General features: G+C 37.9%; 1 protein-coding gene across 2 annotated transcripts; it reads right to left on the reverse strand.

The window, feature by feature from the left end:
* Positions 1-6,665: 6,665 nt before the first annotated feature.
* On the reverse strand, positions 6,666-27,939 carry arl10 (ADP-ribosylation factor-like 10). 2 transcript variants are annotated; one of them, XR_006406939.1, is made up of 5 exons: positions 27,621-27,939; positions 21,616-21,799; positions 13,763-13,938; positions 8,714-8,940; positions 6,666-8,193 (listed from the first exon to the last, which is right to left on the reverse strand). XR_006406939.1 is itself a non-coding variant. In XM_044371729.1 (4 exons), the coding sequence occupies exons 1-4, from the start codon at positions 27,756-27,758 to the stop codon at positions 8,767-8,769; spliced, it is 672 nt and encodes a 223-aa protein (XP_044227664.1). In that variant the 5' UTR covers positions 27,759-27,939; the 3' UTR covers positions 6,666-8,766. The 2 variants fall into 2 exon arrangements, 1 of the variants encoding a protein (XP_044227664.1); XM_044371729.1 differs by having other exon boundaries at positions 6,666-8,940.
* Between the last annotated feature and the right edge of the window lies 1 nt (position 27,940).

Consider the following 27,940-nt stretch of genomic DNA (forward strand, 5'->3'; position numbering starts at 1 on the left):
ATTTCTTGTTTGTTTTGTTATATTTGTGTAGTTTTTAGAGGCTTGAAGAGATTACAAAAAATATCCAGAAATTCACAAGAAAAAAAGCAGAAATTAGTGGAAAATCTTAGAAAATAAAAAGGAATTTGTGCATTAAGAATGTTTTTCTTGCTTTCCAGTCCTGTTGATCATGTGATGACTCTTGACGCAGTCGAACCACTGATCCAGCGAGTATTTCTGGAGTAAATTGTGACTCAACATGTTTTAAATAGTTTTTGGACAACAACAGAGGAACAAGATATATCAGGCGTTGGATACACACATAATATTTGTTAGTAGAACAATTCATTGTTGGTTTTAGTCTTTTCATGGGATTTGTTGACTGTAAGAAAAATATAAATATTGCCAGACTTTAAGTGTCTGTAATCAATATTTTTTATGACAACATGAGCTGTCAGTGTGTTATGTGTTCATGGCAATCCATCCAACAGTTGTCAAGAAGTTTCACTAGAAACCAAACCCGTCAACATCACGTTTGGCACCAATCGTTATGATTCATAATCATGAATGAATGTACATAAAGTTAATGGTTAACCAGTTTAGCAGCCAACATGCCTTTACAGTCTGGATGACTGTGACAATCTGGTGTACAAAGGTATGAGTCACATGGTAAAACCAGACCCATAAATAGGACTTCCCCTCCCTGTTTGTGTCATTTGAACCATTATCTTTATTGTCTTCTGTTGATGTTTCAGATTATCTTCTGCACAAGTCGACGGTTAAATTATAGTTTGACCTACATCTGCTGTGTTGACCCCGTCTGCTCACGTCAATCATTTACAGCCTCGTTACACTGAACAACTCCCAGGTTTCTGCTCAGTCACGTGTTTGACTGTAGAGAAAACATCCTCGACATGCCCAAGAGGGAGGGTGGGGAAACTTAATCCACAAGAATATTTGAAGAGACTCGAGTTATGTCAGGAATGATTGCTCATGGTTTCACACCAGCTGTGTTTGTTTTCTGGAATATTAGTGTTTATGACTCGCCTGCCACAAAAACACAATTAGACCAAACTGTAAAAACATGGCGTCCAGTGAAATATTGTCCTCCATACATCTTGGATTTTGGTTAGAAAACCCAACTGCAATGGATTCTCCTTAATATTTGATCAAAAACAGACATAATTTGGACAAAGAATTATTGTTTGCTTGCAACTGTGAAATTTGGTTTTACGCATTTATGGAGATCAGTGAATGATACCTGATAGATGATCCTATAGATATACAGTATACACATAGATGTCACATCAGGTCTGTGGGTCTCAGCTGCCGCCATGTTGTACCGGTCTTCTACATCAGTAGTACCTGATGATCTCGCTCAAAGAATAAACGCTACTTTCACGTTGACTACACTTATATTAGATTAAGGCTAAATTTATACAGATCACGTCTCTAATACACAAACAACAACTCATTTCCATTTTCCTGCTGCTTTTGGTTTTATTTCTACAAAACAACTTATTGAGCAGAATATGTTACTTACTAATTAACTTACCATTACTTCAACCAGCTGATGATAAAACTTACTGTATTCATATTTTTTGTCATTACAGTGTGTGTGAAAAACACACTAAAAAAAAAACCCTTTGAGTCTCTATTCTACATTTTTAAAATCATCATTGTAGCCATATAACAAAATTAGAATATATAACATACTTCTAAAATAATTACAAAACATACGCTCAACTTTAATGTATTGTAGTAATATTAGCCTACTGTTACTTTGCATTAAACACAAGTATTTTTTGTATGAAACCCGTCGTTTCTGAACAGCAGAGTATTCTGTATTCCACATAAATTGTGTGACAACCCAAACTGCTATTTATTGACTGACTGACAATTCAGTGTTATGAAAGCCATAAAAGCAGATAGACGTCTTCCCATAATACCTTTTTTATGCATTCAGACAGGCGACCAAACCAGGACCAATATGGCGGCCATGTTTAGAATTGATACAAATATCTTTACTTCCCACTGTCACTAGGAAAAAAAGAATTCAATTACATCTTTCAGCCACATCTGTACTTGTTGTTTAAAGCTGTAATAACTGATTTCTTTTACATGCTAATGTTAGCATGTCAATGTGTAGCATCAACTTTAAAACTAGTGGTGGAAGAAGTACTCAGATCCTTTACTTACAGTAAGTAAAAGTCCTGCATTTAAAATCCCACTTAAAAGTATAGAGGTATAATCAGCTAAATTCACTTTAGATACTGAAGTAAAAGCACTTGTTTTGCAGAAAATCGGGCTGATATATCAAATAAATGTAAAAAAAAGTTATTATCATTATTACTGATGAGTCAGTGCAACATCTTGAGATGATAGATTGGGTAGAAAAGAAGAAAAACCAAAAGTTCTGCTACATACATTTCTTTAATCTTTGCATTTTTGTGAAATGTTGGAGTTTTATCAGTTTTTTAACAGTTATTTATTTGAAACCATGTGAGGGGAAATGTCTCTTTGACCGAACTGCAAACAACTCAAAGACATCTGAAACATGACAAAGAGACACAAATACACACTGATTTTTTTTTGTAAGAGGTTTGGGGGAAAAGTTTGGGAATCACTGGTTTAATCTTTATCAATGCAGCAAAATTTATAAGCTCATCATTATGTTATTTTATATTTTATAGTGGAGTAGAAAGTACAATATTTCTCTCTGTAATGTAGTGGAGTGGAAGAATAAAGTAGCATCAAATGGAAATACTCAAGTAAAGTACAAGTACTTTAAAATTGGACTCAAGTACAGCACCTGAGTAAATGTACTTGTTACATGTTACATTCCACCACTGTTTAAAACATAGTTAAGTCTACTACAGCTGAAACTGAAACAACTCGCCACCGTATCAAGTTTCCTCTTTCCTCTGGTGCCATCTTAGCTAAACTGTGTCCTCGTTTTTTTCAAATTTCTTTCTTGTTGTTGTAATATTTTCTGCATTTTGGGCACATCTTTAAAACTCTGCATCAGTGGAGCACCCCGACAGCCAAATGGTAACTGCACATGCTGCATTCTGCAAACGTCCCTGGTTTGATTCCAGCCAGGGACCCTTGTTGCATGTCATACCCATCTGTCTCTCCTCTTGTTTCCTGTCCGCCTCTTCACTGCCCACTATCTGATAAAGGCATAAATGCCAAAAAAAAAAACCTCTCCATTGTGAAACGCCTCATAGATCTTCAGTGAACACATAAAGACTGCAGTGTTTCAGTTATCACCTGTAAAATCTTGTAAGATTAATATTATTATCATGGTGTGAACATCTGATGATGTAGAACCCACAGAGGAACACGTTACCCTTTTAAATGTCAACTAATGAAACATGACAACCTCCAAAACTTGATTTTAATGGGTTTCATTTAATATCATGTGCTTCACAACACAATGAATGATTTATTTCATTTTGATCCTGAACGGATATCCCACAGATTCACAAGCTGACAAGCTTTACTTTAATGCAGTTTGTGATTCAGACCTACAAGCTGTGAGTGTTCATGTCCGAGTGAGTCATGCTGCCTCACGGTCACAGTGACCTGCAGAAGTGACTGTGTTGTGAAAACTCTGTGCCAGAGTGACGTCTCAGCAAAAATAGTTTCCTGTTCGACCAGTTGTGGAACAAAACAAGGCCAGGCATATATAGACCGCTATAGATTTTATCGGGTTGCATTGACGTGCGGACACAGAGGAAAAGACTCAATTTGTTTTCCAGCTCTGGGCAACTAAACAGGCCGTTAGTTAGAGGGCATCTTATAGATCCAGACATTTAAAGTTTAAAATGTTCACATGTGTCTTAAAACAACAGTCAGGTGTCCATATGAACAGGTTTTCCTCGCTGTAATCATTCCTCCTGTTCATACTGGATATTAAAAGATCCTTCAAATGTGCTTTCAATGGAAGTGATGGAGGCCAAAATCCACAGTGTGTCCACACAGTCATTTAAAGGTTGATGTGGAGCTTATATTCAGCTTCAGCAGTCTGAGTTAGTCATATCAAGTGGATATCTGACACATTTACAGTCTTTTTAACATCAAATTCCCTCTTTGTGTTTCCTCGGACAGTGTTTCCCTGTTGAGCTGCAGGTGGAAGTATAGTAACAAAAAGAGGGACTTTGGCACTAAAAAGACTGTAACACTGAAAGATATCATGCTAACATTTAGAATGCATTTAGCATGTTAGCTTTTTGTTTTGTTTATATGTGTGCAGTGTTCACATACAAACATTTAACACGTAACATTTATCATGTTAGCCTTAACAGGCATACAGTTTGCATGGAAACATGATGCTAACATTTAGCTTGCATGCTGATGTAAGCATGTTAACAAACTAAGATAGCATGTTAGCAATATGTCATGTATAGACTGAGTTTAGCACTGCGTAATTTTGGCAAAAAGTTGAGCTTGGGCCAACTTTTGCTGCAATGCAGCACTAAAAAGACTGTAATGTTGAAAGATATCTACTTGATTTGACTAATTTGGACGCTGAAGCTTCATATTAGCTTCAGATAAACTTTTAAATACATTTTTGCACAGAAGGAGGACTGTGGATTTTGTCCCCCATTACTTACATTGTAAGTGCATTATGAAGGGATCTTCTAATGGTCAGTATGAACAGGAGGGATGATCAAATGGTCATGATCAGTAATACATTAATGAAGCACTATAACTTTATCTTATTATTTGCATTTGCAGATTTGATGTTACACTGCATTTTCTTTTTTTATTAATATTTTTCAGCAGTGCAAACAAACAAACAAGAATAAATCTGTGATCACTTTTTAAACATCTTCAATGTCTGCACTAAATTCTTATTATATGGTTTCTCTGACTTAGTCCACCAACAGTAGAATGTCTCAGAGCAGAATTTTGTCTCCATTTTAGCCAAATTTATTATTATTTCATCCCTATTTATATATTTATACATATAAATATGTTATTATTATATCCCCAGAGATTTAAAGATTTCACACAACTTCCAAAAAAACTATCTATGTTTTTTCAGAACAACGTACCACTGAATAAAACATAAGGATCTTTTTTTTAAACTGTACAATGGCAGCTGTAGGATCAGTCAATATCTCTGATTGGTTATTCCTTCATGTGATTGCTTGAGAGTTTCTCTTAAAAGTTGCTTTTACACGTCTTTGTAAGTAGGAATAAGTAATGTGATAAATGTGTCTTATTGCTCACACTAACTTTTTTTACTTTCAAGTTGGTATTTTAGAGCATTCATAAGTGTAATTCTTTGAAATTTGATAGATAGATTTTAATCTCAACGAGACAACTTGATCAAATAAAGGTTAACCATTCTTTCAAAAGCTCTTCAAATATATGGCTGCTCTTTTTTAAATATATTACTTGGTGACAATAATGCACTGAAATGATTAAATTGTTCAGCAAGTGACTTTATCTTACCTCAACCACGTTATTTTCAGTTTTTTAAGAGAGAAAAAAAGATACTTTAATTACCAAATTTACACGTTCTGTTTTAAGTCTTGTAGAGAGAACGACTAAACATGAAGACATGCATGAATTCATATCTCACAGTTCAATTTACACAACACGTAAAAACAAGAAAGCAGTTATTGATTATAAAAAAACAGTGTACACACAACAATGCACTAAACTCTTCTGCTTACTGTGAAAACATTTCTGCAGAGCTACAGTACATCAAAGGAAATAAAACTACACATTCATTTTAAAAAAATTGTGCGTTATAAGCAAACACAGCTGCACACATACAGCATTAAAAAAAAAAAAAATCAGAATCTGGCTAATTCCTGTTTGTTAGTACGACACGTAAGATTAAAGTCAAAAACTGCACATGTGCATTTATATATTCAAGCATGAGTGATACTAGTTATCATCTAAGTGTCATCTACTGTGGTGCAAACAGTGTATGGTCAGAGATGAAATGAATAGAGATGTAGTGATGCATTTGACTGATACGCTGTCTTCACTTAATTCTTTGCCTCCCTTCTTGCTTTCCCTCTGCAGCTTCATTAAAGAGCAAAAACATTAAATTATTATTCTTATCATCGAGAAATTCCACAAAAACACCAAAACCAACAAGTATTTTCTGTGCATCAAAAGCCTGATATATCTTTTTTTCTTTGTGCCACAGAGCACCAAAGCTCCAAAAAACTACTAAAAACACATCAACAAGCCACACATTTGCACTACTTGGACACATTTTTTTCAGTTGCACATAAAAAAAACCTTAGTGAAAATTTGAAAAAATGTGAAAATATTAAAACAATGTTTTTACGCTTGGCTGAGAAGTTGAAAGTTGGTGTAAAGCAAAATGAGACAAAGTGCAATGGAAATGGCATTCGAGAGTATCTATCTTCCGTATCGTGATGTATTTCCGAGTGACACGGGATAGACAGGCAGGACGTAACATTGGGAGGAATTTGATTTGAACGTGAAAAGTAGGCATGTAACAATAAATCTAATAATCAAGCTCCGTGCCGCTAAAAGTTTGAAGATTGATTGTTGGGTAAATGTCATGATATTAATGGTTGGTTCAAGCCTGAGTGAGCACACATCATATTTTCTTTTACAGGAAGAAAACATGATTGGATTTTGATATAAGAATACAAAAAAAAGGATTTTGTTTTTCTTTTTTTGGCATATATTGTTAAATAGGTGCAGAATATGACCAGGGATGTGATCTAAAAGGGTTAAAAAGGCATTTTTCATTTGATCTTGACTTTAAACATCTAACGAAGAGACGAAAACATCAGATCCTTGTGGAGCGATGAGGAAACTGTAACGTTCCTCAAATTAATACATGAAACAAACAGAATCTCATATTTCCATCATGTTTTTTTACGTTGTTTTTTGCCTATTGAGAATTGACTGCTGCTCTTTTTAATTACATCATCTTGTTGCACCCTTTTCTTCTGCACCACCAGCTGTATATATCAACACATTAACTCCTAATATTAGCATTTTCTTTTAGCATTTTTCTGGAATTGCAGTTGAAATTTGCACCGCATTTGGATGGAAACTGCCTGAAATACCCTCTAGAGCACAAAATGTGTATTCTTCCCACGCTGAAAATAATCCCCAACGAATGCACTATATCCTTCATTTTACCACAGCTGTTTTAGGAAATTACTGAACCTTTTAAAAAAAAATGAATCTATACATCTGTGAGCTGTTTTTAGAGATTTATGTCCTCAGCAGGAACCAATGGGCTTGGCACTGAGAGTCACAGGCAGGGTAGGGAAGTATTGACAGGGACAACCACATCGTTAATTCTGGCCTTTCTCTGGGATTTATTGACAAAAAGAAAAATATTGGACTAAAGTTTTGCTATGTGAAGGGTGCAGTCAAAATAACATTTTTCGAGTTGGTGTTGGGCTGTTGTGTTGCATAAATCTCTGGACTCAAGTTAGGTTTGATTAGTTTAATTTGTTAAGGAATTGATCTATCTCTCTTGTTGCTCCAGTGATCTGTTTCAATGTGTGTCATGTGTTGTCGATAAAAGACACAAAGCTGCAGAGAGGTGGGGAAAAAGTCAGGAAGCTTAGCCTGTTTGTTAGTGTTATCCTGGTAAGCTAACGGTCAGTAATTATAAAGCAAAACTGTGCTAAAGATGAGCGTTAGCTACTGATTGAGAGAAGGTTTTGACCTGCCTTTCACCTTGACCTATGACCTTGTATGACTCCTAATTGTGTCTGTACAAAGTTCTGTTTTAATTGTCATCTGGAAAAGAAACTGTACATTTAACGCATTCATTTGTCTGTTTGGAAAAGGCAAAGTTGAGTGTGATATGTGCTAGATGGCTGTGTTTGTTAAGTGTTTCGCTAAAAAAAAAAAAAAAAATACCCAAAGAAAATCTAGTTTCAAATGAAAATGCCTAAGATGTTCTCAGGCTGCTGTGAAGAAAGTCATGGAAAAGTGTAGAAACTTTCCCCCCACAGTCTGACAAGAGTCGTGAGAAAAAAAACATCACACTTCTTTTCAAAATGTCAAGGGGTCCTTTTAAATTCCCTTGCAAAATTCTCCTAGATCTCAGAAAAGCCTCTGTGCAGAAGTCGGCGAGTATCTTCTTAAGACCCGGTTGATGAATTCACAGAGCTGGTGCAGCTTTAGTCTCTGGGGGCTCCAACCTGGCAAACCCTGAATGTTGCCTGTTCTGCTCTGCTGATTTCTCTGATCACACACAAAAAGGTTTTCAAGTTACAGCAAACCAGACGAAAATCTGTATGTGCATCTACATACTTGACACTTCACATTTTATATATATATATATATATATACATATATATATACAGTGCAATCTACGTGCTTAAATAAACCTGTCACAGGTTGACATTAAGACTAGTCCCAAATCTGAGTCACTGGCAGGAGGTGAACAAACCCTCATCTTTTTGTCCCACCGTCTGTCCTCGTCTTCCTCCCTCTTCACCTCCTCCTCTTCAGTGAGTAAGACAATTTGGATAAAAAGTGTAAGTGACATGAGCTGAAAGAGGAGGAGGATTTTGCTTTTTCTAAAATGACGTAGTCTGAAAATGATTAAGAAGCAGATGAGGAGAAGGAGCAGCAGGAAGTACTGGCATCTTCTCAATCTACTCTTTTTTGGTATGGAAATTCCTGCAGCCTTCGTCATCTCCTCCTCCTCCTTTGAGCCAGAGCTTAAACAAGGAGGGGGAAGATATCTTCGAGCCGTTACTTTGTTTCTGTCCCTCCATCTCCTCCTCTGCAGCTCTGTGGGGGGAGATGAGATCAGATGAGCTGGAGCAGGAGGTCCTGGAAGGTGTCCAGGCCCCGGCAGGAGTTCCTCAGGGCTCCATCCGAGCCTAGCTGGGCAGCCAAGAGGAACAGCTTCCTGTCCTCGATCACAGAGCCCAGAGACAAGGCTTCATGGAGCTCCGACACGCTCACGGCATTGGGCTTATCCTGTGAAGAACATGGAAGAGGTTATACCCAGTTTTTGCTACATCATAAACAAAAAATTACTGTTTTTCAAGGACAAGAACCAAAAAACATCACTGTGCCAGTATTGTGTACAGTACAGTGTACTATAGCATATTAACACAACTGAACAGTGTATACTCAGCAAATAGTATATTATAGTTATGGTTATAACTCTAGTCTCTAATCTATTTTTAGTTATTCTATTTAATTTTTATATTTGAGTAAGTCTGTTTAGTTATTGTGTATAATTTAGGCTTAAATTGCATATGATTTCTTTTACCCACCTCATTATTTTTGTGTTTTGATTTACGTAAAGTGGCTGCTATAACACTATTTCCCTTTGGGATTAATAAAAGTACTCTATCTATATATATCTATTTGCTTCTTATTAAGAAATTATAATATAAGCCAATTAACATTAAAGGATTAACGGAACATTTCTTCAAGACCTCCATTCAAAACACTGTTGTTTTTGTATAAAAATGACAGTAAGAACTTCTCAAACCACTCCTACAGAAAAATAAAACTTCTCCACTGTCCATCTGTATGATTAGTATTATCCAAACTCTCATATTCGACATAATATTGAAAAAATACACAGCTTCTCTTTGTTGCTACTATGGTTAGCTGTTCTCCTTTATCTCGCACAATCACATTAGCTTAGTTTAGGTTGTGAACATCAGAAGCAAACAACTGGCTTCATACAAAACTTCTGCTTGTTGCTAGTGCATTAAGTCTTACACGGCGAACACAACAAAGCTAGCCAAGCTAGCAACAAACAGAAGCTGTGTTCAGGTGTGTTTGACAAAATTATAGTTTGACACAGTTTTAGCGGTTAACCGCACTAGCTAGCAATAATCAACAAAAGAAGCCGTGTTTAGGCGTGTTTTGGCAAAAATATGATTGTTTAATTGGCCAAAATATAGTTATATACACAGCTTTAGTTTGTTGCTAGCACAGTTAGTTGTTTTCATTTGTCAACATAAGCAAATGTGCTTGTGTGCGACAAATGCAAACAGTTCATTGTAACAACTAGCAACCAACAGAGCTGATTTTGGCAAATATGGCAAAAATATGAGTGGTTAGCCAAAATATAGTTATGCACAGCTCTAGTTTGTCTCTAGCATGGTTAACTGTTCGCATCTGCTGCTGGAGATTAACAATAGCAAATAGTGCGACATATCACAAACAGTTAACCACATTATTTAGCAACAAACAGAGGCTGTGTTTAGCCGTATGTTGGTAAATATGGCAAAAATATGAGTGTTTGGCCAACATATAATAAGACACAGGTTAAGTTTGTCGCTAGCATGGTTAACTGTTTGCATTTTCCGCTAGAGAGTAATATAAAAAAATGTGTGTCAAATCACACCAGTTGGTAACAGAGGCTGTGTTAACTAAGTTTTGGCAAATATGGCAAAAATATGAGTGTTTGGCCAATTAAATTTTGTCATTAGCGCAGTTTGTGCTGTTTGTATTTGCACTCGATTAACATAAGAAATGTGTGACAAACAGAACCACACTAGCTAGCAACAAACATAGGCTGTGTTTAGCTATGTTTTGGCAAATATGGCAAAAAAATGGATGTTTAGCATTAGCACGGTTAGCTACTTACTTTTTCTGCTGAGATTAACATATGCAACTGCAAACAGTTAACCAAGCTTTAGCAAAGTTTCGTCAAATATATCTGAAAAATATGAGCATTTGGCCAAAATATTACACAAAGCTTTAGTTTGTTGCTAGCGCAATTTGCATTTGCCACTGGTTTGCATTAACAGAAGCAAACAGTTGCATTATAGCAAAACAGAGGCTGTGTTTAGCTAACTTTTGGCAAATACGAAAAAAAAAGACTGTTTGGCCAAGATATACACCGCGTCAGTTTGTCGCTAGCACAGTTACCTGTTTGCATTTGCACTTAATTAAGATAAGAAAAACTGCAAACAGTTAACTACACTGGCAAACAGAAGCTTATATTTTGGAAAATGCTGTTCACCATTGGAATCCATTGTAGCTGTTCAAGTTAAAGACCTCCATTAAGTAGCAAGCTACGACTTTCAGAGCGTCCTTTCAGGCCTATGAAGGGTGATTGTTTGATAGTCAAAACACAGAGTTGAGTGTTCCTTCAATATGAACCTTAATTGTACCTTTTCATTTTTTCCAAAAGAGAAAATGATGTTGTTGTTTTGTAGTTCTTAATCAAGGAATGATATCCACAGTATGATATCCAAAGTTAACATTACCAACAAACATATTACAACTCACAAAACTTAACAAGTAAGGGTAAAATTACTATTAACATAATAACAAAACTCAGTTTTGATCAAAACTTTTCTATGTGAAGACGGTGAATTAAACGCCACCCTCCTACACAAACCATTCAACCCTACAGTCTATAGTTGTCCGCCTCGTTTCTTTGCACCGCCACATCTTTTCCAACACACAGGTTCTGCTGCTCCTTTGTATTGTTTAAACAGAGCGAGTGGTGAGGCAGAGAAGAAAGTAGTGGTGGGTGAAGCCAGTATCACTGTCAAAAGGAGCTCCTCCCACTGAATACATGATTTCTTTTACTTCAAGAGGTTTAGGCTTTAGGCTTGATTTAAAAAATAGTTTGAATGCACTTTGATCATCTTAGAGACAACCCGTTCAAACAAGTTTCCAAAGAAAGTTTATTTTTAGCTGGATGAATGTTTTTATACAGGCAACCACTGATTTCCATTCATTTCAGCATACTAAAATGTAACTTCCACAGACTTTGACCTTGTTTGAGATTGGTCATCCGTCACAATAAACAGTATGTCTTCCTTTATTTGTGTCAAAGTTGCATTATTATTTTACAGTAAGGTAATATAGGTAGTATACTGCTTTGAAAACTACCTGAGGGTGCGTTTGAGTGCTTGTGGTAAGTAAAAGTACATCAATATCTAAACCTATTCCTTTGGCAAAATACAGCAAAAATATGCAGCATCTGTCTGTAGCTAGTGCACCGAGCTGTCGAGACCTTTGCCACGTGTGTATTTAGCCATATTTTGGTGCATTATGGTGAAAATTACAGTATGGCCAAAATACGCACACTAAAAGCACTGGGTTAAAATTTTACCCAATTTGGCTCAATATAGCACCGACACAATACAGGATTAATGTTACCCAGAAAGCCACTCAAGACAAGGGGTTGTTTTGACAAAGTTTTAGTGTTATTTTTTATTTTGCCGTTAACTATACTAAACTAAAGCTTGTTATAATGTACTCCACTCTTTTTAAACTTACGTGTCACAGTTTGTCATTGATTGTTGATAACTTGTGTATCTTTTGAATGTCATATGCACATCGTTTTGTGCAAGAAACAACACATTTGTGACAGTTTTTACCTAAAGCTTGTTGTGTGTAATACTGGGTCAAAATAACAGATTTGATACTGGGTGAGGTTAACTCAATTTGTATTGGTGCTATATTGACCCAATCTGGATAAAACTTTAACCCAGTGATTTTTAGTGCGTGGCTATATGGGGAACATCCATGCAGGTTTGGTCAAAACTGCACAAGTTGTTTAATTCAAACCAGGAAGCACTAATTTTGTCATTTGCCTGTACAGTAAGTTAAAAAATAAGACAAAAACAAGCAAAATTTGCTTGAGAAGTGACTATTTTTAAGATGTCTAACAGTCTTTAAAGGCATTGACTACAGTTCAGAGTAAAGCAGATCTTGTAGACGTCTAATAAATGTTCATTATTCAACCAAATGTAGCGGTTTTAACCTAGATGTCTTTTGACCTGCAAATCACTAAAACCATATGCCTAATGAGAAATACTGTATTTGTTTTTAACATTTTAATGTTAAATTTCAAAGCTTACCAGTGTGCCCTAAAAGAAAATCTGGATTTCTGAAGCAACTTTCAAATCCATAAGCAAGAGGTTTAAAAAGGCTCAAGTCTTTTTTTTTCATTTCTTTTTATACTTTTTAATTCCCATTTTTTTATAAATTATTCACATTTTTTGTCCTATTATTAATCTCAAAGTAGGGAAGGAAGAGTGTGTTGTCTGTTTTGCATGTTTTAACAATGAGTGCAATGAGTTTTATCTCAGATTCCCTTTTCTTGCTAATAATGTGGTTAACACGCAGTACTGAGAGGATGAGAGCTGCAGCGCTCTGACAGTAGATGTGACAAATATTCCTGCTTCCCTTGAAGGGTCATGTATAATTCCACAAGTGCCGTGCAGGGTGAAGAAATATGAGCTGAGGAGGAAATGTAGAAATGTTTATTTCAGGAGTCTGACGGGTCATTAATGCTGGATAAATGAACAGCGGGAACACTGTGTACTATTTTGAGGGTTTTCATTTTCTGAGTATGATGGCTTTTAAGTGAGTATTTAATTAAAATAAAAAGAAACTTTAATGTTTCCTTTTATATTTTCACCAATATTGAACTAGTTTTATCTCCTTAACTAAATTACTGTATTAGTACCTAACATTTTTGCTGTAAAGTGTTAAAAGCATCCTTTACAGTCTTAGATTTTTTATGTCTTTTAGGTATTGTTATTGATTAGAACTTGTCATTCATATCACGCATTGAAAACCTTGTTTTCGAGCTGAAACTGAAATTAAGTTTCTTTTTTAGGAATAAATCCTGTTTCTCCCTTCCAGGCAAGGAAACACTTGTTTAAGTATGGAAATGAATGGAAATCAATGGCTATCTAAAAAAACACTCTGAACCACAACAACAGCAAAGTTTTCATAATGGTTAGCTGTGATGTAAATGCTTGATTTGTACAAAAACACTGGTATGAGATAGCCAGGACATCTGGTTTACCTGCTTGTTTCCCAGGATGACCACAGGCAGCTGAGGCTCCACCCTGAGGAGGCGGTGCAGTTCAGTCTTAGCCAATGGGAGGCGGCTCCTGTCAGAGGAGTCCACCACGTACACCAGAACATGAGTCCTTCTCAGGTATTCGGACCAGTACCGCCGCAGGTCCTCCCCACCGCCAACTGCAGCAGAGAAATCACAAACCATCATAATCATAAAATACAAACTTATTACAATATCTTTCCTTTTTGACTTTTAGGTTTCAGAATCGGAAAAACAGTTGTTTTTTTTGGTTCTGTCCATTGAGGTTTAATGCCAAAGTCTTTATACTGGTGACAAATGTGTTTCATCTTTCATACTAAAAAACAGATATACAAATGTATATGACAATTTGAAAATGATATATGGTGATCACAAATGGATTTTCCTTTCCACAAATACTGTGCAAATATTACCCAACTTAAAAAAAAATCTTGTTTTCTACAAACATATGTCCAGTTTGGAGTTCATCAATCTAATAACATTTCCATTCACTTCCTGCACCAATTAATGTCTAAAGGCATGGGTTACATGTTTTGGTTTTTTTTGCTTGTATTTAGTGAATCACTTGACACATTGATTAGTTTGCATTTGTGTGGGATATGGTCAAAAATTAACAATGTGTCATCACATTTGCATTCCCAGGGTCAAGAAGGAATCTCCACCTTCAAGTTTGGGTTGTAGTTTCACCAAAATGGTGCTGTTGTAATTACCTGCATTGTGTCGTGAACCTTTTCAGTTGTGTTTTTTCCATGAAGTCAATGAAAGTTAATTGTAATATTTTGGTCGCCAAGAAAAGTCTTGTTCAGCATTTAAAAGACCTTCTAAGGAGTCAGATGTTCAGTTTTTCTGTTAAATACATTTTGTTTTTATGGTTTCAAGGCTTTTTTTCGCTGGCGAAAATGAGCATTAGCATTATCACAGGTAACCACAGACTGTAAATGCACCATGCTATCCAAGCTAACAGCTAGCGTTAGGGTAAGCTCCACCCTCTTGTCCAAGTATGGCCACTTCTCATCACCTCTGGCTCCAAAAATCTAAGATGGCGACAGTAAAATTCCAAACTCAAGGCTTCAATACTCAAATCCACAAACCAATGGGTGACGTCACAGTGGCTACATCCAATATTTTTTTCACAGTCTATGGGCCTAATGCTATTTAGTGTTGTTTGGAGAACAAGGCTAAAACAACCATTATGCTAGTGGCTCTGTGAAGCTGTTCTTGAGCTAAATGCTTACATCAGCATGCTAACATGGTCACAATGATAATGCTAGCATGGTGATGTTTAGCTGGTATAATGTTTACCATGTTCACTGTGTTGGTTCAGTGTGTTGGCATGCTAACATTTTAACTACTACTAATTAGTAGTAAACACAAAAGTTGAGACTGATGGGAACATCATGACTTTGGCAGGTTCTAGACAAACTTAAATTTTGACCAGATAATGGCGCTAGATGAAAAGTCAGGAGATCAAAGTTATTACAGTTCATCCTCTGGGGACCATGAGTATGTGAACCAAATTTCACAGCAATCAATCAAATATTTGTCAAGATATTTCAATAAAGAACTAAAAAGTTAATCTCACGGTGGCACTAAAGGAGGAGTTAGATCACCAAAGCCATTAGAATACATTGTCCAGAAACCATGAATGTGTGAACCAAATTTTGTGCCAATACATGAAGTAGATGTTGAGACATTTCACAGTAGAAGTGAAAACCTTAACCTGCTGGTGGTGGTAGAGGAAAAGTCAGAGGATCACCAAAGTAGTTTGAGTGTATCCTCTAGGGACCTTGAGTAGTTGTTGTAAATTTTATGGCAATCCACCAGATAGTTGTTGAGATATTTCACTCTGAACCATAAATGTCAACCTGATGGTGGCACTAGAGGACAAGTCAGAGGATCACCAACGTCAGTAGGATTCATCCTCTGGGGACCATGAATGGTTGTACCAAATTTTATAGCAATCCATCAAGTAGTTGTCGAGATACAGTCTGTGCATTGTGACACCGCAGTTTCCATAATTAGAGTTTAGCAACAAAGGAGTGACATGTTATTTACTCCTTGAGGGGTCTGTTTACCCAAAATATCAGTTTTATTATACAATTAACAGAAACAACAGTGCATTCAGGGATAAACAGCATCTGATGTAATGTTCTTTAATTGATATATGCATGGGCAGGTTAGGAAAAACAGCAACACGGCCCTGACTCAGTGCCTTGCCCGAGGGCATTTCTCGTTTGCTTTCAAATAAAGTGGACAGGTCGATAAGGAGAATTAGATGAGCTGTTGACATTTCTCTTTTAAACAAATTGGCTGCAGATTAATCTCAGATGTGCTCCAGACCAAATGAAATCAGTAATGTAGTTTTCACTGAGGGATGAAATAAACTAAGACCGCACATAGCAATTATTTATATATCCCTGTTTCTCTGCAGGAGGAAATTGGTCTAATTCATTTTTCCATCTACTTGCCTCCAGACAATACGTCAGCAAGGCTGTGAGCAAAATAAAACTGTACAGCTCCTCTTTCTTTATATGGGTTCTGTTTATATGTTTCTTATTGCCTTCTTAGAACTTTTCTTTATATGTTTATCTTCTCTTGGTTTTTGGAGGCTTTGTTTCAGTACTGAGATGTGTTTGAGTTTGGCCTTTTGGGAGAATAACTGTATTTCTGAGTGCATGATTCATTGATTTGTTTGACATGTTTACAACTTGAAGGAGAGCTGGTGGGTGTTATCTCAAGCTTGTTATCCTGCTCTGTGGACTAATGGTTGATTGGTTGAGTGACTGATTGCCAAGGCTGCATTAACACCCTACTTTTGTTAAGAAATTTACACCACCAAAATACAACATCAACTAAAACCAGTCCTGCATTGTTAGGTCATTTTGTTAGGTCATTTAATCTGGCCATGCTAATTGCTTGATTATGATATAAAATGGCATCATAAAGAAAGAAAGGCAAGACAGTTATAGGACACATTTGTAAGAAAATTCAGTTACTGTCTTCAGTGGATGAGAAAGTTTCAAAGTGATTGAAGGCTTTAACTTCCCATCATCATCATCCTGCTGTGCAGAAGAACCGACCTGCAGCTACAATGACGGACAGCGCTCTGCAGCCAGATGAATCACTGCTCTCAGTGAGGCGGCCATGACTTCAGGTCCCCACCGCCTCAGACTTCAGCAGAGCACAGCGCACCAAGAATTCATTAGTGGTGGACTTAATGGAGAATGTTGCTAGGAAACTGGGTAGTGATGCATCTTTAGCTGATGTGATGTGGCAGCAATAAATACCTGTTTACCTGGTGGTACAGAGCATGGACCTGACACTCAGCGGTGTGAGCAGCTTGTGTTCTATAGTCAGCAGGGCGCTCATGCAGCTGCTCTTCGGGCCACTTTATTAAATACACGCCTACATTTATGCATACAGCAGACAGTGGGTCATATGGATGTGAATGATGTGGATATGTATAGAAATTGAAAAACTACACCCCTGATTTCCCTGCATATTAAAAGGGGACATATTCTGCACATTTCTAGGTCTATATTTATATTCTCGGGCTGTACTGGAATATCTTTGCCTGATTTACAGTTAAAAACTTATTGCAGCCCCTCAGTTCTCTGGTCATGGACAAACAGTGTCTCACTAACAGGGATTTTGAAGAGCAATGACCAAACTAGCATCTAACAGGTCTGAAGTGAAAATTACAGGTATGTTTACATGCTGTTTAAAGGGAAACTTATTTTTCAACCTGGACCCTATTTTCCCATTTTTTTGTCTCTAAGTGACTACTGGGTACAACTGTCTGTTGTCCCCATTAGTTAGAGCCAAGTTGTTGTCAAAATCAGCTAAATATTTAGCCATGACTTATCTAAATTTTTTAGATAACACTAATTTACACTTTCTGTACTCCAACAACACTCCCAGCACGCCTCCCTCCTACTCTGTCATGGCTGAATATTTTGCTGATTTCAACAACAACTCAACTCTCACAATATTTCAGAATGAGACTTCTCCTGAAGAGAGACTTGGCTCTCGCTCAATACTGGACCAGTTTCAAAAATTGTTGTCCCCATTAGTCACTTAGACACAAAAAGATGGGAAATCCAGGTTGAAATCACCAAAGTTTCCCTTTAATGTGCTGCAGCTGAACAGCTAATCTTTTTTTTTTAAATCTTTATTTAATCAGGTAGTTGCACCGAGATTAAGATCTCTTTTTCAAAATAGGCCTGAGAATAAGAACCATTCATAAGACAAGCACACAATCAGCAAACAGAAACAACACAACTACAGCCAGACAGCCACAATCAACAAAGAATTAATAAAAGCCGTTATGAGAGTCATAAAAAACATCAGATAATAAAGCTTTAAAATCTCCAAGAGGAATGAAAGACTGTAGTTTGAGGGCAGTTTGCAGTTCATTCAATTTGAAAGGTGCAGAGTAGCTGAAACCAGTTCTGCCAACATTAGTGCGAACATGAGGGAAATCTTAAGTGAAGTAGTTATGAACGAAGGCTTATAAAATGTTGGTCTCAATACGACCTTAAATTCCAACTGAAATCACATTTAATCATCCCTCTTTGTAGTCAAAAGTAATGTTGACATGTTTTTAAATATATTATTAATTGTATTGTATCATTAAAGTGAAGAGAAAAGGTCTTTGGGGCAGACTGCCTGAGTGTCGGTGTAAAAAAAACTGCTGTAGCTACAAGTCATGGACAAGTCATGTGTTGTTAGCAGTGGGATTGAAGAGTAAGAACCAAACCAGTATCTAATGCGTCCGAAGTGACATCTGCAGGTATGTTCATATGCTGTTAAATGTGCTGCAGCTAAGCAGCTAATTGGCTGTCTAGCTGCTAACAGACGTTAGCCGTGCACTTTACCCCGGTGAATGTTTGTTTGGTGGCTCATTCAACAAGTTAAGCTGCAGGACAAGATGTGTGTTCATGTTTGTTAGTTAGATAAGAAGGAGACTTTAGCAGGAAAGCTAATGTGGGTTGTTGTTTAGAGTCTGTAGCTCTTGTGTTGTGTAGCAGGATGCGATCAGGCTCAGTGTGACCGTCTGCTCTGCTGATGATAGGACAACACGTTACGTTTTATGCAAGATTTGATTTGCTGTATCAAAATAGCTTACATTAGCAGATAACGTAATGTAAATATAAATTTCTCAGAACAAGGACAAGTGATTTGCAGAGCAGATATGTTGCTATAGCAGACAATACAGGCAATTTCATTTCAGTCAGACTTTGAGAGGGAAGCTGAGAATATGAGCCCCAAACACACACACAGTTTGTATATAATAACCTACCTCTGATACGGAGTTGCACTTCTCTTTAGCGCAAACCCAAGTCTCAGCTACTCAAAACTTACTTCTCTAACAGATCTGAGCTGCATCACTTCATTTAGAGTTTAAAGACTTTTAGCTGGATTTTCCCAGTGGACTTCACAAAGAGAACTTGTTGGCCCCTGTGCACTGTACAGCTTCTGATATGTGTAAGTGTGCACTGAGCTGTCAACATGCCTCTGCATCAATGTCACCGAGACAAAGACCCGAACATTTATTGCAAAGAGCTCTGACTGAGTGGGCGGTGACATGTGTTCCTCTTACTTTCAAAGATGAAAAAGGGATTCTTGGCACCGCCGATCTCTGTGTTCAGATCATGAATAAATCAACCGCTGAGTGAGACACACTCCGAATACATCCACAGAAACTCATCCTGAGGCCGACTGCAGCTGAGCGTCTCACACTCAGACTGGTTCAATGAAAAGCGAAGTCATTTATGTTATATTTTGTGCAGTTTTGTGGCTTTCAGTGGAGCGCTAATTTGCCCGTTTATGAGTTTCTCTGTAAATACAACGCGGTCTAACTGGACCCGTCGGTTAGATCTCCTCTATGCTCCTCTATGAGTGAAATTTCATATATATGACAACAAAGTCACAGTGAAAGTTTTTAAGGTTCTATGCAAAAGCTTCAAGTGTCAACTTCCATGACACTTTTATACTGAACTGAAATTTCTGGACGTTTTCCTCAATCACTGAAATATGGACAATATTGCAAATGCCAGAGATTGCCTCTGTGTTGAAGTGATGTGTTGCAGCAGGTTTTCAAAGAAGAGATAGAAGAAGAACAACTGAAATCTGGATCAAGTCCTGAATAACAGCTGGGCTATGAGCTATAGACAGACTGTTCTATATAACTACCACTCCTACTGGTGTCAAATCATGCAATGCGGACAGGTTTGCCCCAAACCAGCCATTCAGGTCAAAAACAGATTGAGGTAAGGCCGGAGTATGCTGGAAAGGAACTACTTTTTATGAAGTGTTATCTGAACATCTGAAGCCAAAAGTGTTTATATAAGTTCAGAAATGCTACATTTGAAGGTGGACTGAAAATCCTGCCGTCATAGAGAAGGGTGCAGTTCAGTTGTAGCATATTGATGCCTTTACCTGTAAACAATATAAAGTAATGTACATAACGTACAAATAGCACATATTTGATTGGTCAACCCAGTGTGTTACCAGATTACGTTGCATTGCAGCAAAAGTTGACCAAAGTTCAACTTTTTGCCAAAATTACGCAGTGCTAAACTCAGTCTATACATGATATAATGCTAACATGCTATCCTTAGTTTATTAACATATTAGCATGCAAGCTAAATGTTAGCATCATATTTCCATGGAAACTGTATGCATGTTAAGACTGATGTTATGTGTTAAATGTTTGTATGTGAACACTGTACACAAATAAACAATTGCTAGCATTCTAAATGCTAGCATGTTAACATAACTAAGTGGGCTATAAAGCTAACATTAGCATGCTAACTACTTTTTCTGAAGCTAATATGAAGTTTCAGCTTCCAAATGAGTCAAATCACGTAGATATCTTTCAACGTTACAGTCTTTTTAGTGCCAAAGTTCCTCTTTTTGTTACTATACTTCCACCTGCAGCTCAACAGGGAAACACAAAGAGGGAATTTGATGCTAAAAATACTGTAAATGTGGCAGATATGTGTTCATATGAACACCTGACTGTTGTTTTAAAACACACTTCCATTAAGACTGTTTCGATTGCACCGAAGCCAGGCATACTTCTTCCACTCAGTTTTTTTATGTGCAAATTGAAAATGCTCTGTTGAATGGAAACGCACTTAATGACAGCAGCTTTTTCAAGCCACCTTCATGCGTGACCGACCCAAAAAGCTATAAACATTTCAGACAAGGTCAGACAAAACGCTGTACAAACTAGTTTTGGAATACCCAACATTTGCTGGTTAAAGCTTGTAAATGTGGCAGACAGGCATCCACTTGATACGACTAACTAACCAGACTGCTGAAGCCTCATATAAGCTTCACATCAACTGTTAAATGACTGTGTGGACACAATGTGGATTTTGGCCTCCATCACTTACATTGAAAGCACATTTGAAGGATCTTTTAATATCCAGTATGAACAGGAGGAATAATTACAGCGAGAAAAACTTCTTTCACTGTTCATATGGACACCTGACTGCTGGTTTAAGACACATTTGAAACATTGTGAACTTGTCCTTTAACACAATAAAATGCCAAATTTTCAGGCTTTTTTCAGTTACTGACTCACTTCCCACAACCTGCTCTTCAATCTGTCAATATCTTTGAGAGAATCAGGCGTCTGAGCGGAGTTATTTAGTACCATGTAAGTTTAATGACACAAATGAGCTGAACTGAACTGAACAGAGTTCTTTCCAATTCTCCATTTCATGGCAATTGATAAAGCATAAAGGCCTTCTAGACTGCACACTGAGTCTGTGGTGTTTGATTTCAAGGGATAAAAGGATTCTTACTCTCCAGGAAGTCGAGCTGACAGGCGGGGGCGTTGAGACTCATGAAGTTGAAGCCGCGGGTGGGGCGGCAGCGGCCTCTCTTAGCCGCCGGCTCTCCGGGGGTCAAACCCTGCAGCATGCTGCTCTTCCCGGCCCCGTCCAGACCGAGGACAAGGACCTGACGTTTCCCACGATCCTCCTCCTCCTTGGGGGCAGAGCACAGAGATGTTCAGACTCCAGAAATGTGCATGTTCACAAATTAAACACATGTAATTTATTCAACACTGAATGAGGTTATTTGCTCAGTTTGAAGAAGAGCCAGTGTATGGGTTTACAAATATAATTAACAGAGTTAATGCTGACACACATTAGGCACATCCAACCACAGCTGGATCTAAACACACACAATAGTATTGGCACATTCTTTTAATTTAACCTTCATTTAACCACTAAGTCCCTTTTTTATCTCTTTTATAAGGGAGACCCGGCTGTAAAATACATAGTTACACAAAAGCACACATCAACAAAACAGGACTTGGGAGACATGACTATTAGAAACGATTACATTCCTTATCTTGTAAAATTTTCCAAGTCCAGAGTGCAGAGTACAAAGTATACCGTATATGTTGAAATCAACACACGACTTCAGGAGATGTAACACACCCCGTATCGGCCATGTTTTTAAACACAGCCATCTTTTATGTCCAACTGTGGCCAAAAGTATGAGTCATCATAAACTATTAACATCCTCCACTCTTCTGGTTTCAGATTTTTCACCAGTTTTTGTGAAACCTGCTGACTACAGCATGTTGGGTCATGAATTTGGCTAAAAGTCGGCGTTCCAGTTCATCCCGAAGGTGTTAGATGGGGTTGAGGTCAAGGCTCTGTGCAGGACTGTCAAATCTTTCCACACGTAACTCGGAAAACCATTTCTTTATGGAGTTGGTTTTGTGCACGGGGGATTTGATATGTGAAGTCTGCCTTAAAACAACAGTCACGGGTCCATATGAACAGTGAAAGATGTTTTCCTGAAAAATTGGTTTCATTAAACCGGCTCCCAGTCGCTTTTACAGTTGATTTCAAGGTCCTTATTTTGGTTTACAAAGCTTTAAATGGCTTAGGCCCAGCATATTTAACCAAACTTTTGAATCCATATATTCCCAAACGAGCTCTTAGGACCTCAAATACCCAGCTGCTCTCTCAACACTGGACTTAGAAAATATTAGAGATACAGCTTTTTCCATCTATGACCGTAAACTGTAGAGCAGCCCACAGCAGACACTAAACAGGCAACTTCAGTGGTGTCCTTTGAAAAAAAACTCAGCTTTTAATTAAAAATCATTACTTTTTAATTGCTTTTTTTAAATTTAATAATTCAATAACCAAGTTTTTAGCTTGTTTTTATTCTTCTTCATGAATTCTGTGCTGTATTTTATTAGTGTATTAATCTTTATCTTTTTATGTGAAGCCCTTTGAATTACTTCCACTGTTGAAATGTGCTTTATAAATAATTTTGATTGCTTTTTCTTGTCATTTTTTTGGATTGAACTTCATGGATGGCACATCTGCAGATTATGTATCCAAATAAATACATTAAACAGTTGGGAATTTGACCCTGGCTGTGCAAAAGACATGTCATAATGTTCAGAAATATGAATCAGCGTCGACAAACCTCTAAAGGTACTAGCCATGATATTATACTTTAATAAAAGATATCACAGACCTGCTCTTTATTACTGCATCTTCAGGTCAGATCTGATAAAACGCACTGAGCCGCCTGTATCAGTAGAACGAGGAGTGGCTGACACTCAGAAAAGGTTAGCAGCCGCCTTCAAACCCCAGCAGTCTCTCTGCGCCTGAGAGACACCGGGACGCCATAATCCCTCCGAGATCCTGCACACGTCAGTCATCTCCTTTTTAAAAGTCACACAAGGTCAGTCTTTATTCATGCAGCTTGCAGACGTGCTGCTGCGAATCTGTGGGGGTTAATTAGCAAGTCATATCGGCCCTTTTAGAGCTGCGAACTTTATCGAAAATATCAAGCTTTACTTCGCTTTGTTGATGGATCATCAAAGCTCTAAGACGAGATTTTAATTTCTAATTGTAATACTTGATGCATAAAACGACACCACAACCATCCTGTAATTGTTTCAGAATAAGGTCAGATGATGAATTTAACATATTTTGATGATGAATTTCATTTCTTCTGACATGTTGTTTCTGGCTGGTGTTGCTGAGTAAACAGCAGCTGATAAACACGGCTGCTTTGACACTTCAGTAGCTTGACTCCATGTATTTCTGGCTTATGCAGCCCGCTGGGAGCCAAACCTCAAACCCTGACAGAGCTGAAGCCTCGCTGTAGCTCTGAGGCTGCAGAGCTTGTTCTGCTTTCACACTTTCTGTTTTTTTTTTTGCAGCATTATCAGTTTGGACTTTGTGCAAGGTGATCAATTCTTACCCGGCTCCAAGATTACACAGGAGACATTTACGTAAAATCTGTTTTTGACCTCACAAAACACTCAACACTGATTTTTTTTTTTTTGTCTGGTTGAGAAATGGATCTTTTCACATCAGTGCACTGGTCATTTATCTCCTGCTCTCTTTGTCAGCTCACAGAATTTTTGTTTTAGACTTTAAACTCAGTTCTGCCGCTTCAGACATTTCTCATAAAAAGGCAATGATTCTGCATTGATTCTCAATATTTTTCTCTTCCGCAGGAAGGAAAAAAAAAAAGAATCCCGGCTCAACTGCAGATCTGCACTGCTGGATCTGACAGCGATTTAACGTCTTGCTCAAGGACACTCCAGCAAAGCAGAACACTTGGCAACACTGGTGATGTTTTATCACACCGAAGCACTAAAGCCAGCTTGTCTGCAGAGCCGAATAGCGAACGTGAAGCTGTCTTTCACAGAGGAGTGAGAAGTGAAGGAAACTGAGATCCTATAATACTGTCACATATCATCAATTCCTCGTGTTCAACGTTCCAAGACATCCTCCCTGTGATTAAATGTTGTAATTTCTTTTTGCTGGTGTGCCCACTCTCTATCTCGTCTACTGACATCTTACATTTCCCAGAATAACTTTTAACAACCTCTAGATAACAACCTTCAATTTGTTGCATCCACACTAGATTTTAGAAGAAGGAAAAAACAAAGCTGCTCTGGCCTTTATGTGTTTAAAAGGTGCCAACCACCATCACAGCTGCACATGATGTGGAAAAAGCAAGCTGTCACCCCTCGTTGCAAGCAGGACTATTAGCCTGTGAGTAGTTACTCTTTAAGTAGCAAGAGCGACACAGTAATTGTAGTAACTGATTGGTGGTTTTAGTGCTCCTGAAACTTTTCCGATGTTTTCATCTCTTCAGTGGAAGCTTGATTGACATTTAAAGGACGGAAAAATGCAAAAATGTATTTAAAAGTTTATCTGAAGCTAATATGAAGCGTCAGCCGTCCAAATGAGTCAAATCAAGTAGATATCTTTCAACGTTACAGTCTTTTTAGTGCCTAAGTCCCTCTTTTTGTTACTATACTAACAGGGAAACACTGTCCAAGGAAACACGAAGAGGGAATTTGATGCTAAAAAGACTGTAAATGTTGCAGATATGTGTTCATATGGACACCTGACTGTTGTTTTAAAACACACTTTCTTTAAGTTTCGATTGCACTTTGTTGTTTCTATCGATAAACCAACTTTTCCACTGGAGCCAAGCGTACTGTTTCCACTCAGTAAAAATGCTCAGTTCACTTAATGAGCAGCAGCTTTTTCAAGCCACCTTCATGCGCGGCCGACCCGAAAAGCTATAAACATTTCAGACGAGCTCAGACAAAACGTTGTACAAACTAGTTTTCGAATACATGCATGCGTTGTTTTCTGTCAATCTCTTGCTCTCTCGTGCGCAGGTCTGCAGTTCGAATCCTGCGTGAGAAAGACAAACTACTTTATAAAGAGGTAATAACAGAATCCAAAGCTGAAATAAAACATATATAATAGCAATAAATAGTACCAAGAATGTGGTTTGAAACAATGGAAATCTTAAGGATTATACCTTTAAAACTCCACTCTACTGTACCGATGTGATACCATATTGTTTACATTTGTGCGTTTAGCTGCAGAGAGAATAAAATGACAACAAACATCTAAATGGATCGCAGACACTGAAGGCTCATCCTGCGGCTGCTCGTCCAATTTATCCAGCAGCTGAATCTTCATCTGCTGTTTCCGTTAATTGTGTGTCGCTGTGTAAAATGAGCGTGTGCAGCCCTCCCACCTGCTCAAACTCTTTCAGGTCAAAAAAACATGCCAGTAATCAACTCCCCTTGCTTTCTGAAGCAGAAGACGGTGTGTTTAAGATACACTTTGGCTCTGGGAATGAAAACATTTACATCCCCTCTGCAGTGAGCTGCTGGCAGATACTGACAACATTATCCTCTAAAGACAGGCTGAGCCAGATAAAGCAGGCTAAGCCCGTTACAGGCTGCTGCTGATTGAATCGAGGAAACAAGATTAGAGACATGCAAATAGATTTTATTAAGAGATTCAGGCTGCAGCTGTACAGCTTCATTGGAGAATCATTCATTAAGTCGACCGGCTGCTTCTGTGTCTCCCTGCAGAAAACCGAGACGACAATACTGTGACGAAACAGTTCTGTTACCTCAGCTGCATGATGGGAAACTGAAACACACGTCAGCAATTATTTTCATCTTTTTTTTTTTCTTTTCACGAACAGAAATTAGAGCTGAAACAAATTAGTTGATTAACGGAGACAAAAAGATAATGATTAAAAAAAAAGACTTAATTAATTGACTATCAGAATAGTTGCTGATTCATTTTCTGGTGATTGACTAAACAATTAAAGGATCATTCTGGTGATTTTCTATATTTTTCTTATTGTCAACAAATCTCAGGTTTGGAGCCGAACCAATGAACTGATTTACTAACAAGTATTGTGTGTGTGTGTGTATCTAAATCCTGATATATCTTATTCCAATGTGTTGTAGACCTTCATTGTTGTCCAAAAACTATTAAAAACACGTCAACACACGCTGGGTGACATGTTCCTTCATCCTTGAAGAGTTTGGTCACATTAGTTTGTTTAGAAACGGCTCCAAAGACTAATAACAGCGATTTTCAGTCTCTGGAGAGTAGTTCTGTGTAAGGCAGACGCCACTGAGCATGTGCAGGAACACAGTTCTGTTTACAGCTTCACTAGCTTGTTGTTCCACATATCACAACCTAAATTTCTCATTATATTCATAATACAAAGTCAATCTTATCGCTGTTTTTACTCTTTGGAGTCGTTTCTAAACAAGCTACGGTAGCCGTTGTCTTCTTGATGAAGCAGCGATGTGGATCATTGATGTGATTGATGAAGAACAACGGAGGTCTACGGCACAGAGGAATAAGATATATCAGGCTTTGGATACACACACAATACTTGTTAGTAGATCATATTTTTTGGTTTTGGCTCCAAATCAACAAATACGGACTCGAGTTGCAAACAGGAGCCACAGGAGGGCGCTGTTTGAGTCATTTTCAAGCACAAACACAAAATATTCCCTCGTTCCAGCTTCTCAGCTGTGAGGATTTGCTGCTTTTCATGTGATCTTAAAACAATCATCTAACTAAAACAATATTTTCTAACATTTATAGACCAAACGATTAATGGATTAATCCAGAAATCATCATCATCACAATCAAAGCCTTCATCTCCATGTTCATCATCATCACCATCATCACACTGACACGTCAGTTCATCATTATCCTCCTCTTCATCACCCATTCCCACCAGCATGTTTTTAAATTATTATAATCATCATGGAAATCATCTTCATCATCACCACTGTAAAACATCAGCGGCAGTGTTACAGCTTCATCATCATCATCATCATCTTTACAATGACCAGGATTCTGCAGGGATTCATTCCTTCAGTCAGTCACTAATAACAGTCTCTTTAAGTTGAATGAAAAATAAAATAGAATAAAATTAAACAAAAAAATGGAGGTTAAATGAGAAGACTCGCTCTCACCTCCTTGATCGTGCAGTATTCCGCTTGTGGTGACCATATTCGCCTCTTGTAGAAGTAGTTCAAGGCGATGAAGAGCGCTGAGCCCAGGGCAGCCACGGCGGCGGTCAGGGCGATGGAGATGTGCCGGAGGAGAACCATATGAGGAGCGCACGGAGCGGAGCGGAGCGGGGGAGGGAGGGAGCGACAGGAGCGGGTAACCTCAGGGGGGGGTCTCTGCTGCCTGAACACCGGTAACGTTGGGACCAACTGCCGCTTCCCTCCGTCCTTCCTCTCCTTCGTGGACGCTCTACATGTGACCGAGCGCTCCGCGTGTTTTTGTT

The sequence above is a fragment of the Thunnus albacares genome, chromosome 13, assembly GCF_914725855.1.
Source record: "Thunnus albacares chromosome 13, fThuAlb1.1, whole genome shotgun sequence".
Classification (NCBI taxonomy): domain Eukaryota; kingdom Metazoa; phylum Chordata; class Actinopteri; order Scombriformes; family Scombridae; genus Thunnus; species Thunnus albacares.